Source organism: Neolamprologus multifasciatus, chromosome 18, assembly GCF_963576455.1.
Source record: "Neolamprologus multifasciatus chromosome 18, fNeoMul1.2, whole genome shotgun sequence".
Classification (NCBI taxonomy): Eukaryota; Metazoa; Chordata; class Actinopteri; order Cichliformes; family Cichlidae; genus Neolamprologus; species Neolamprologus multifasciatus.
The window spans coordinates 28,656,194-28,669,236 of NC_140456.1; the positions used below are offsets into that span (position 1 = coordinate 28,656,194).

The 13,043-nt window shown below is 40.5% G+C and overlaps 1 protein-coding gene across 4 annotated transcripts; it reads right to left on the reverse strand.

Annotated features, from left to right (window-relative positions):
- Positions 1-467: 467 nt before the first annotated feature.
- ctdsplb (CTD (carboxy-terminal domain, RNA polymerase II, polypeptide A) small phosphatase-like b) lies at positions 468-12,925 on the reverse strand. Of its 4 annotated transcripts, XM_085141911.1 has the most exons (9): positions 12,001-12,925; positions 5,999-6,156; positions 5,754-5,786; positions 3,989-4,090; positions 3,298-3,354; positions 2,748-2,840; positions 2,059-2,244; positions 693-814; positions 468-609 (listed from the first exon to the last, which is right to left on the reverse strand). In XM_085141911.1, the coding sequence occupies exons 1-9, from the start codon at positions 12,074-12,076 to the stop codon at positions 579-581; spliced, it is 858 nt and encodes a 285-aa protein (XP_084998037.1). In that variant the 5' UTR covers positions 12,077-12,925; the 3' UTR covers positions 468-578. The 4 variants fall into 4 exon arrangements, with proteins under 4 accessions (XP_084998037.1, XP_084998039.1, XP_084998038.1 ...); XM_085141913.1 differs by lacking the exon at positions 5,754-5,786 and having other exon boundaries at positions 12,001-12,923; XM_085141912.1 differs by having other exon boundaries at positions 468-814; positions 12,001-12,921.
- Between the last annotated feature and the right edge of the window lie 118 nt (positions 12,926-13,043).

Below are 13,043 nucleotides of genomic sequence, written 5' to 3' on the forward strand. Positions count from 1 at the left end.
ACAAAATAGTGAATTCAAACTTTCATATAAAGATATTTGTGTGTCCACTTTAAAGCATATCTGTATGTGAAAAGACCAGAGTACTCTGGAAATATGCCATGTAGAAAATATCTCCCCATATAAACAACAGTCACACAAGGCACTTCATTAAGTATGAAAAGAGAATCACAGTCCTTTCTACTACCAGAAATTGCCTGCATAGCAACAATATGAGGACAAAATCTTTTCAGACTTTTGTGTGGTACCACAAAAGAAATCTCAGACAAAAAGTTGTTTTTGTTGTCGTTTTTTTTTTTCTTTGCGTTTAAAATAAGCACTTCACCAAATAGTAATACTTGGTTGATTTGAAAATAAAGATTAAAGTTCGTTCCTCTTAGTATTTTGTCCCCGATATTATCAGCTTAGGACACTCTACATACTTTCTGGTGTGGTTTTTATTATTTTTGTGAGACACAGTGCTCCTGGGATTTTGAATGTTTTTGTTTTTCTGATGGCACTCAGAAGGCAGCCGGTCGCCAGGAGATGAGATCAGAGACAGGGTTATGATGTTTTCCACAGTGAGACTCCAAGGCGTCCCCTTAGGGGGCGTTTGGGAGGATCTGCCCGAGTCTGAGAGATAAGGTCGTAGAAGGGAAGAGAGATCAATACAGGAGACTGGTGGGCACAGGCGGTAGTGTGGGCTGTCCTGCTACCTGCTCCTTAGATTCTGCAGGACTCCGTAAACCTCTTCTTCTTTGCTGAGTCCCTCAAAGAAAGGCAGCAGGTCCAGGAGTTCTGTGTCATTCATATCGTCAAACCAGGACTGAACTGGGACCTGAGGAGAGGCACAAACCACTGAAAGTTAGCCTTAAGATGTAGAGCTGAATGACTACTGTGCTCAACCATGACATCAGATCAACAGGAAAAGTTAGAATAGATCTTAGACTAGAAAACTAAACTCAAAAACTACAATTACAGCATAAAAATGCAGACACTACTGGAGAAAATGAATTCTAGTGCTCTTAATAAATTATTCTGTTCCTGATTGATAAATACCACAAGAAACCAAAGAAATCATGTAACCGCTCAATAACATAATTATTTTAAAGACGAGAAGCAAGTACTTTAAAACAGAAACTAATCCCTGACACACAAGTCAGAAACACAAAACTAAGTTGTATAATAAAAACAAAACAAAAACAAAGTATGAACATTGTTATAAAATGATCTATGAGCACAAGAACTTTCTTAGTGTCTGCCCTGCCTCACAGCCAGAGGAAATGTGATGGTGAGACAAAGCTGGAAAATGGTGGGGAAAATCAGTGACCAACTCAGCATGAGTCCAAAACACAGCTGCTGCAGAAATCAGGAGGAACACAAAGACTCACAGTGCTGTTAAGAAAGGCTGCAGAGGCGATCCTCCTAAAATGATGCCACAGGCAGTAAAATACCTTCAGATACAGGTATTTTGCATAATGTCACACTCTATGGAAGGGCTTCGGGAAGAAAATAAAACCTAAAGGCTTAAGACTGTCACGTCTGGCTCAGTGAAATGTATCTGGTGGCCAGGATCACCAGAGACCGTGAAAACCAGAGGTGCGAGTGTGATGATGTGAAGCAGCATGAGAGCAAAAGGTGTTGGGCAGACAAAGACACAAATGACATTTAATAGGCGGCACTGTGAATGCCTGAGGCTACACCAAAATACTAACTGCAGATGTTTGACAAAAGAGAGGATTATTCCAGCCAGGTGACGTTTCAAAGCACACTGCTAAAATTACACGAGATTCTAAAGAGAAAAAAAAAAAAGAAAAAACTATGTCCTGTACAAGTATGAGGCTTATTTAAATCCAAAAGATCACTGCTGGGATATTTTCAAGAACCCCAGAGCAACTCAGCTTCTGCAGCAAAGAGCAGCTGAAGGAACCTGCCTTTTTTTCCCCTCCTCTTTCTAACTTCTGTTGTTTTCCATCATCATATTCAGCATGCAACAGAAGGCTACTTTGTGGCAAGAAAATTTCAGAGTCTAACAGATGTAGTGCTGAATGTAACAAATATATTGGAGGATTGGGAACTTACAGCATTTTCTGGATGGAAAATATAAGAAGCAGGTGAATTATCAACAATGATAACATTGCGGAGCTCTCGCCCCAGCCGGCTGAGATCTTTGACGTAGTTGCCTCGGTGAAAAACACAGGATTCTCTGAAGAGCCGCGCTTGAAACACGCCCCACTGGTCTAGCAGGTCTGCCACAGGGTCTGCATACTATCCAAGCAAAACAAACAGAGGAGAAGCAAACTGTTTTTAAAACAAGGAATATAATAAGACTAATATGACTTGTGAATGTTGGGATGATATACATCACATCTTTATGATCACATGTTTCAACTAGAAACAAAAACAACTCACAAAAGCTAAACGCTACACTAGGTTTCCAAAAGGAAGCAAAGCATGGTGTCCCTCATAACAGCACTTGATTAACAGGGAAGGTGCCACTATGCCATAACACAGAAAAGCGCATTCTAGCTTTTAAGGAATATCTGTTTCTAGAGAGGAATCATTCCCACAGCACAGTTTCTTTTGCCTCATTCATTACACTTACCCATGCATTACTGGCTAACATGACGGAGTGACAGATGCAGAGCATAATAATGGAGATGTAAAATTCAGAAAGCAGAAAATTAACAATGTTCACAGTTCCACAGGTACCACTGGCTTGTAACCAAAACACACGTCAAAACAGAAAACATGTCCACATTTGAACATACCTTGGCAAGACTGGCTGTGAAGAGCACACATTCAAATAGTTCTCCCATCTTTTGAAGAAACTCATCCACGTGTGGTCTTTTCAGCACATACACCTGCAAGATAGATCGCTTTTAAGACCAGGTTTCAAAACAAAACAACAACAACAAAACAAACCGTGGTGTGACAGGAGTGTCAAACACTACAAATACATTATCTGTACTGAGGACACTTTAGGTGAACAGTGTCATTTATAAGAAAATATATGAGAAAACTTCAGGATTGGTACAAAATAATTCCTGTTACTCATTTCTGGAATTATTCAAAATGATCAGACTGTTTACCATGTCACATAACTTTAGATGCCCCACACATCCCCTTCGCACAGTGGCTGCCACCCAGTGCAAGTAATCATGAATAGGCCATCCAGGATACACACAGCCTATCCTGGATTACTTGAACTGGATAACAGCCTTTTCTTCAGGATCTTCACATCAGAACCAAATGGAATCCCCCCTATTAAAGAGACAAACTTCAATACAATTTATTAGTTTTTAAAGAAATCTACAATACCTGATGAACTGTACCATCGATCTCTACTGGGACAATGAAATCAGCGTTGCTGATAGGCTGTGGGAAAAAAATACAATTACTTATGTTGTACTACCCCAACTGACCCCCAGAGGTCGTACTATTAACACAAACTCAATTTGCAGACTGTCTAATCTCTGAGGGCAAAAAAAAAAGTATGTTTTGCTAAAACAACCTTTATCATCACTGCCCTCCTTTAACCTCTGTAGTAATTTAAGACAGCAGACAGAGCATTTGACCTACGACAGAAGTGGACAGCTTGAAGATTAAAAAAAAGAAGAAGAAGAAAGTGCACAGAAAGTATTCTTCAGTGCAAAAAATATGTTTTATCGAATGGAGATGGTTGCCAACACAGCCTGGTTGTCAGCATTTCCCTGTTACAATCATGTACCCATTATAAGCCACAATCAGTACTGTAATATTACGCTCGCTCACATCCTCTGCCACCTGCTCATCTCGTTCTTTTGTGTACACAGTGATGTCATGGATTCAAACAGCTTCAACTTCCTGTGTATCATTAGCGGAACTTTGGAAATAATGACAATGTATAGACATAAACTAAACAATGGTTTGCAGAAATATAGGCAAAGCTAATATTGGCTTTTAGTTAAACCTGGTAGTAAAAGTGCTCATACTGTGCAGAATTTCAACAGTAGCTTTAGCCCCTTCTTACCTTAAATGAACTGTGGACAAGTGTTTCATCCAAGTCAATCACCACACACTTTTTGCCATAGTCAGATATTTTCATCTCTGGTAGGAGGTATTTGGCTGGCGGCTATAGGGAGCACAAGTCAGATAATGTCAGAGAGCAGTACATGAGAGAGAAGGACAGGCAGAGCCAAAGAGAGAACGTGAATGCTGTACACTTTGCATTAAGTAAGGTTTAAGCCAACAAAAAGCCAAAACCATGTTAGAGGAGATAGTTTTTTGAAAAACCAACTGAGATCAGTGACACTACAGAATTCAAGCCAAAACAAACAAACAAAAAACCCTTTCATCTCTTTACAACTTTATTAGGTCAAGTTAGATTTCACAAATCTGTATCATGCATAAAGCTGTCTGCTGCTGTTAAGCCATCCTAATTTTGCTGGGATCAATCAAACTTAACTGTGTTAAGTTTGGAAATGCCAGTGTGAGAGTGTGAAGTGAGAACTATGGCTCAGTGCTGGAATTGACTGGATGCTCTTTTAGAATGAAATTATATCAAATCACTGTTGGTTATTCTCACCAACTTTTCCTTGGATGGGTCACAGATCACCGAATCACATCTCAGTCCTTCCTTGAGTGTAGGGCTGTGCGATATGACCAAAATCTCATATCCCGATATAAGAATTCTATCATCCCGATAATGATATAAATCACAAAAATGTGACATTTTCTGTAAATTATGTGAATCTCGGGCAGCTCGACTTGCAGGAAGTGTTTCCAGCTGCACGTCATGTAGCTGGAGTCGAGCGTTTTAACCGATGCATGAAACGATACATTTTAGACATAGGTTGTAACGGCCGCTGTTTTCTTTGTGAGTATTTATTACACGGCGTGCTGCGGGAAAAAGCCTGTTCTAACGTTTGAGTCTAAGGTTTATTTTTTAGCACCTGGCGGCTCTTTTTTACTTCTCATCCGTAAATAATCTGCTCTGTCACGTGATTCAGTTTATTTTGAAAAGTCTCAACAGGATCTTGAGCTTTATTGTGAAAGGTTTATGTGGAACATAAACAAGCGGACACAATGGTGTTACCGTCGTTGTTGCTAACCACAACACATAAAAACAGGCGCTTGTCCGTCCGTAGTGTGGTTATATAAAATATAAGAGAAAGAGAGAACTTTAAGAAATTAATATAGCCACTACAGTGACCATCAAAACGATGAAAAAATATTACTGCAAACAGTTTATTTTGCGACACCATGAAACAAACGATAGCGTAAAATGAAACGATAGACGTTTTTATATCGTCATCCGATATATATCGTTATATCGAACAGCCCTACTTGAGTGACAGGATTAATTACTTTAAGTCTGTAGCTGAGTAGCCAAACTGAAAGACTAGGAGCTAATGTTAATTCTCACTCTCAAAATTACTAAACTGCATAGATAAGTAGCACAATAAATGGTTTAATGCCTTGCGTAGAAGCTCCAGAGGCAATTAACAGAAACAGGTTTGCACTTAAAAATGTTAGCTGGTTAGTGTTACAGTGTTTCTGAGAGCATACAAACCACAAAATGTCACTAATGCAGATGAAGCACTGAGACATTAAAACCCAAAGGTGCACGTACACCTTCTACACAGCCAGACAGCGCTACGATCGGCTGAGAGTGAACTGCGGTACGGTAGCAGAGCTAGAGCTCTCTGAGGAGCAGTGGAGCCCACACAGACAGGATGTGCCACCAGCCCACTCACCCTGCATGCAAAGGAAAAGAAAAAAAAGGCAATACATACACTAGGGACAGGGATGACCTCGACCTGGTCACACTACAACACATACAAAAACAGGGTGAGGGGTAGGAAGTAAAACAAAGGAGAAACCCCCCAAAAAACAATGACACATTGACAGAGATAGCACAAAGAGAAAATACTACTCACAAAAACAGACAGTTTACAACAGATGGAAAAGACTTGCAAACTGATATTTCTAGAGTCCTCAACAGGACAACAAGCAACAGTTTAGTGGTGGAACAGCTCACCTTGGGAGGCGATCCGTTCTCCTCAACTGGTGGAGGCGGGGAGCTGGCGTTGGTGTTGGTGGCTGGAGAGTCCACATTGTAGTTGCGGAAGCAGCAGAAAAACGTGCTGAAGATGCCTCGGCTCCTCTGCTTCTTTAGGCTGCTGTTTGACTGGGACGCTGGCAAAAATAACAGGAAGGGGGTGGAAGAATAGAGGATGAACAAGCGGATATGCAAACTGACGTTCTACGATAAAAACGCAGCAGGATGAAACTGTGCACCCTTTACATCTGAATATTTGCATACCGGGGTGTAGATCCTGTTTTAATAAAACGGACATGTGTTAGCCACAAATCTTCCTAAGTGGCCACAGTGGTGTGAGCCATACTGAATGACAACAATAGGTGAGACCTTTACAGTCTGATTAAATGGCATTAGGTTTTGTTTTGTGCGCTCGCCCTGGCTGAACCACTGATCAGAAAATAACTTAGCTGGCCGGGTGACCTCATCAATCACACTCAGTGACAGTTCAGAGCATGCTCTGCTCCGATTCCAAATCGCCTCTCATTCCTGAACCACGAAGCGTGGCCTAAATGAGACACTGAGCTTTTATTAATAGTGACAACTCGGAGGGTGTACCCACTTCACTCTTTTGTTCTCTCTCTCCTTTATTTTTTCATATTTGCTTTTGTGGCTACCACCATTTTGAAAACTTGACTTGATTCCCTCCAACATTTCAACTGGCAGGTGAGTGACTGAAGCAGCCCGATCATGCACAAGAGAAGCAGAGAAGGAGGAGGTGGGAGGCCCTCAGACCCCTCAGAGCCTATACAAGGCTGCATTCCTCTCCACCCATTCCCCCTGCCCAGCCCACCAGAATGCTTTTGCAACTGAGGACTGTGAAGAGTGAATAGCATTATGTCATGTCTTTTGGTATCTTGATATCGTGCCACTTTGTACTACGGACCTTAAACAAATGTGTAAATGTCTAAAAAAAACAAAACAAAAAACACATTCGGAGCAAAATATTTCTGCAACTTGCCATCTCTGTTTAGTGCTTTATTATAAAACAGTTTTGTGCATCACAGGATCTTGAGGCCACAAAAGCAACAACAATCTCTTAACATGTTAGGATATGGAGCAAGCACATAATGCATTTCAACGGATTAATAGCTCGCTCTTACAGTAAAGCTATCAGAAGCTAACTGACTAACAGCATGTCACAGCTACATTAAACACTTTCTGCACTCCCGAGCTTCTCTGTCATTTCCCTCTATCACTGTCTTCCAGTAATGTTAATTACAGCCTTTCAAGCAAGGGCATATTTTACTGGGTATCTAAGTTGCATCTTATCAGTGCCATAAGCTCTTCCAAGACGAGTGGACTATAATCTGCAGCCATCGACAAGGAAAAGAAACAACAACAACAACAACAACAACAACAGATTTATTGCGTCTTCTAAGAAAGCTGAAGCATGTGGATATCTTGCTACAACCCAATGTTTCAATCCAGAGAGACCCAAACCAGCAAAAACAACATTGTAACAACCACGAAATACCAAGGCAGCAAACACATTTAGAAATTTGTTTGGAAAATTACCAGCTTGAAAATGAAGAATGTTTTCTTCAGAAGTTTTCAAATTGCTCTGAATCAACATTGCCCACATTGTTTTCTGTGTTTTACAGGCTTAAGTTAAAAATACTCAAAGTGGCTACACTGAGCTCAGTTTTTATCTGGCCATAATCAGCAGCACAAAACGTTTTTTGTTTTTGTTTTTTTGCTTAAACAGGGCTTTACGTTTTCATTTCAGCTCTGTAAAACTGGGACAGAGAGGCAGTTGTCAGCTCCCTGTGACTCATCACTACAACCATTCGTGGTACTGATTCCTGCACAAAGACCCTTAGCAAATTCACAGGACTACTGAGTCAGGCACAAAGTACAACTTTGTCTCAAATATATCACTCACCTGGCATAAAAGCAGAGCTGTAGTTCACTAATGAGGTGGTGAACTTCACAAGCACAAGTACCTTTACTCACAACACATTCCAGAAAAACAAACCAAACACATTTTGGAAAGAGCAAAAATATTCCCAGTGTTGTTTGACTTTTCTCTAAGCTCAGGTAAGGGTCAGACCAAGAGACATGACCTCTCATTCTACTTGATAATTCTTTTGTTGTTTCCTAAACTGTTTCCATCAGATCACACTGAATCAGGAGAATGCCATGTGGATATTTTACACAATTGTCATTTCATAACAGTAGTCCGCTTCAAACACATTGAGAGTACTGGAAATACTGTGTGGTATAAGCGAGACAGCTGCATGGGTGCATGTATACAACATTCAGGAGACAGCACCACGCACTGAATGCTCCAAATTATTAACTGCATTATTCCCCACACTGACACAACGTGACATCACATGGACATTATACTAGAGGGCTGCAGGTTAAAGACTGCCTAATGTCCGATCTGACTAATGTGGTAATTTGCTTCCATACATGCATCTCAGCTGAGTGATGAAAAAAAGGTCAGCCATCCAGCGCACATGTGACAAAATCTACCAACTCCTGGGTGGGTTTGTGACTGTTGACACAGTCTACAGATTTGACTAAGGATTAGTCAAAGAGAAGCTTAACCAATTCCACACCACCTCCTGTAAGCAGTGCAATCTCCAAGTTTCCACGGCAAGAGACGTTTTTCTAAACAACACCTTTCAACTCTTTCAGTACTGAGTAGCACGGATACCTTTTTTTCTGCTCCGTTTCTGTGTTTTTAGACTGTTTTTAGATACAAGTAATAAAACTGTTGCATTGACTGTGAAAACCTATGCAGAACTGTTTTTTGGCCAGGCAGAAAACTGATCAGTAACCCATGAGAGAACCGATAGTGCCATTAAGACTTTAGTGATAGCCAACCCCAGTGCTGTGCTGTTTTTTGTTGTTGTTGTTTTTTTTTTCCTTTATTGAACTTTTCTTAGTGCGGAAAGGGGTCTTCTTTTAGTAGATTCCCTAAATGAAGTCTTTTAGTAGCTTAAGTGAGGATATGTGGATACTCCACTGCCATGAGTTTGCTATCACTCTTTTGTAATGTGCAGCCCACTTTAAAGCAAACAAAAAGATCCTGGCATTGGCAACTGATAAGCTTGTAGGCTTATAAGTCCCATGGATTGGAAAATGTGGAACTGGCTGAGAACTAAATGGGACCAAAAGAATTAAGACAGTATTTTAAACTACAACTAAAAAATGTATTCCTGCAATTTTTCCACTAAATTTTGAACCACAGAAAAACAAAAACTTATTAAAAGTTGAATACATAGTACAAAATATAAGTAATTTCCAATAGATACATATATTTTGGTGCTTTTCTAAAATATTAATATTAATCTTGACAAGTTTAATGCTTGGGAAATATTTATATCCTATTTTGCTAATCGAGGACTTAATTAAAGCTAAATCTGTAGCATATTTGAATTTATTTAGTGCTTCCTTCTTTTTATTTAAATTCAATGTGTTCATGAGGTTAAACAAATATAGACAGGAAACCCCAGAACTTAATAGCAGAAGAGGCTAGAAGAGGGCTCAGTCAAGGTCACCCCATATGAATCAATCTTCCAACACTATTAGCAAGGAATTTATCATAACAGTAAATGGATCATGTGTAACACTCCATCCATCTCACAGACGTATTAATAAGATCTCATTACAACAATCTCAGCAGAGTGGCAAGTTTAAATTGTTGAAATCAACAAGACTCTCCAAATTCAAGAAAAAGACCCACAGAAATCACTGCTCTGATGGCCTCTGTTTGGAAATGAAGAGCTGTTTTGTTTTTTTCCCCCTTTCAAAGTATGTCTGTGACAACACAGAAAATGATCACTTTCATCTTACAAGTAGTTACACTAGGCTCTGGGGTTAGTGCCCTTCCCAGCAAGACTGTAGGTCTATATATAGGCTGCTGCTGCTGCTTGGGAGCCAAACCAGTGTGAGAGGCAGGCACATGTTGTAAGACAGCCAGCAGAGGAACATTAAGAGCAAAGGTGGTCAGTTTTTGCCCAGACAGTTTGGCGCCTGTTCAGGCTATTGGAAGACTACCTATTTAATTCCTTTAAGACAGATGGCCGCATGGGCTACATGTTAGGTGATCTCCAATAGACAGATGACAATCTGACTTTGTATTTACATCAGAAAATGTGTATAGAAATAATGCTGTTAAATATTTATAGACTTTAAATTATGTAATTATAAACTTCCACCAAGTGCCAAATGTGGACAGTTTTATTTGGCAAAATAAATCTCTAAATTCTATTCACAAAACTGGCTGCTAATTAGGAAAGAAAAAAGAAGAGAGACTGAAATAAAAAACAAAAAACAAGTGCTGTTACCACATGTTTGTTGTAATTTATATGCACAGTCCTTCTGTCCTGCCATCTGTTTTGCCCCACCTGTATCTTGTGAAGACCCACCTGCACCCTGACATTTTTTTTGGCAGATTCTGAAATTGAATTGCCATTTTTCCAGATTAAGAACAAAGGGGAGAAAGGACAAAGACTTATACAATCTTTATACTGATTATATTATTTGTTGTGAGAAGCGAGCATCCACGTCACTGCTCTATTTCATCCTGTAACTCAACTGTGTCTTGTTACACGCACACTCTCGCACCTAGTCTTATGTCATTTCATGCAGCAACCCAACACGCAAACAATGAATTCTAGCAGAGTGAATGCTTGTACTCGACCGCCTCTGTTGGCAAACACACTGAAATCATACTAAAATACTACCTGGGTGCAGTAAAGTGCATGTCTTCAGAAGCAGACCAACTATCTGTAACAGGCTTGCTAAACATGGTATATGCTTACCGAACTAGCAAGCTGTCTTAACACTGTTATATCACCGTAGTGGCATATGATTAGTTTAATTGCCATATAACTCCACCTTAAGTGTTAAACTCCAGCACACATGCAAGAATAACCTCCCAAGACACCCACGTATATTCAAGTGACACAGAATCCACAGCAGTTACTCTGGGTCACTTTTATAGCTTACAGGCAAATGCATTGTTGTGCTTCAAAGACTCAAGTTCTCACATTACTGATGGTCTGAGAAGAGAAGTTTGAGATGTGATATTGATACACACCCTATGCACCAGGATGACCCGGTGCATAGGTAAAGTGTCAAAGGGCGCCAGGAATGAGAATCACTGGATATTAGGAGCTATGGGCTTGTGGAGGAGTCATTCACGTTGAAGAAGCACTTAAAAAAAACCAAACCCATCTATTACAGAGAAGAGAATATTGTTTAGAAGTGATACATATAGGAAAAGACCTAAAACTGGAGGTTAATTTCACTGCATAACACAAACTTCACGAGAAACAATAAGCGCGGATAAAACAGTTTCACTGTTTGCATCTCAGACAAACCGAATAAGTTTCCCATAAGCTGCACAGATAGCTTTACTACGTGCATGAAGTAAAACTGAATCGATACACAACACCAGCAGCACGGTTCTCTTTAGTCCGCGTATTAGCTTCGTCCTTAGGAACTTCTTGCTAACCTCAATCCAAACCACCGAGAACTCGATCCATACATGAATCAACTGTCAGAGCTGTCAGATCATATGGTCCAGTTATATAGTCCAAACGCATAAAGAGAAGTGTACTTTCCAGATGTATTATTGCAAATACTTTTACAAAATGTGCTTTAATTTGACGCAGACAGTGAATTTTCGTAAATGTTAAAGGGGAAAAAACGCGCTGGAGCGCTCTTCATTTTGAAAACGCAATGAACAAACGTTATCCTAGTTGGAGAACTTACCCGGGCAAGGCCCCACTGATAAACTTGTTGCGTAGTTGAGTTTTTTTTCTTTTTCAACAAAAGACGTGTTTCCATCTTTTCACACAAAGGCAACTGAGGTCTTTAACTACTACAACAGCTAGCAAGTGCGAATAAAAGCTAACGTCAACAGAGAAAAGTAGTCAGCCAGCTAGCATTAGTTATGTACCATAAATTGACTTTTTCCTTACCTTTTTCCTGGTTAAATGATATTATTTCCTCCTCCTTGGGGTTAGAAACTTGGGTTATTATGGACATGTGGTCCATTTAGACGATTGATTATTCCTGTTTTAGTTCCCACAATGTCAATAGTACAAGCGCGCTTGCTTCCTTTGCTAGCTACTGTTAGCTAGCTGTTTAAGATGAAGGTAACCAGCTAGCCCACGAAGCCAGGAAAGCGTCCGAGGCGAAGGGGTTGTGGCAGCGGTGGTAGCCAGCCAGCTAGCACAGTGGTGAATGGAAGCCAGATAATGTCTGTCATTTATGGCTTTCCGAAAACTACCATCGCTACAAACAACTATGTTTGTGGGCAACACGAGGAGCGTGCGTGACTATAAAAAACAAATAAATAGAAAAGACGCTGAAATTGCTAACTAACTGAAGTTAGCAAGTAGCTTAGGTTAGCGAGTTAGCCGCAAACCTTCGATTATCCAAAATGCAAGGCCGTGTCTGGAGCACCGCTGAAAATGCTTGGAAGCCCAGATGGTTGTTCTAGTTCAAAAAAACATGCAACGACCGCAGGTTGTTCGGCGTTAAAGTTACCAGACACTTTTAGGCAGTCGGTTCATGTGTGCTGGCCCTACATTCCCTGTGCAACATGGAGGCTTTATGTATTTTGAGTTGCATCTGAAGCGGGGGCACCGTGAGTGGGAGGGGGCGGTTTGTTTCTGTGATGGATTCTCTCAGGCAGGCAGCACAAACTCGCCGCACTACATTGCTCAAACCATGCAGCTGGCTGGACGCGGCTTTCTTGGGCTGTAATTACTGCTGTCCGCAGGCAACAGACTGTGGCTCTTTACTATTAGCATTTGGGGGAACTCTCCCAAACAGAATATGCTTAATGGGGCCGTTTATAGTGACACTAAGCTATAGATTTAACACCGCTCCCAGGCAAACAACAAACCGAGCAAATACTTGACGACGATCCAAAAACCCCTGGTATTCAGGCACCCTTGTCATTTTTAATAAACCGGGAGCGACACCTAGTGTCTAAATGACAACAATGCTGCCTTAG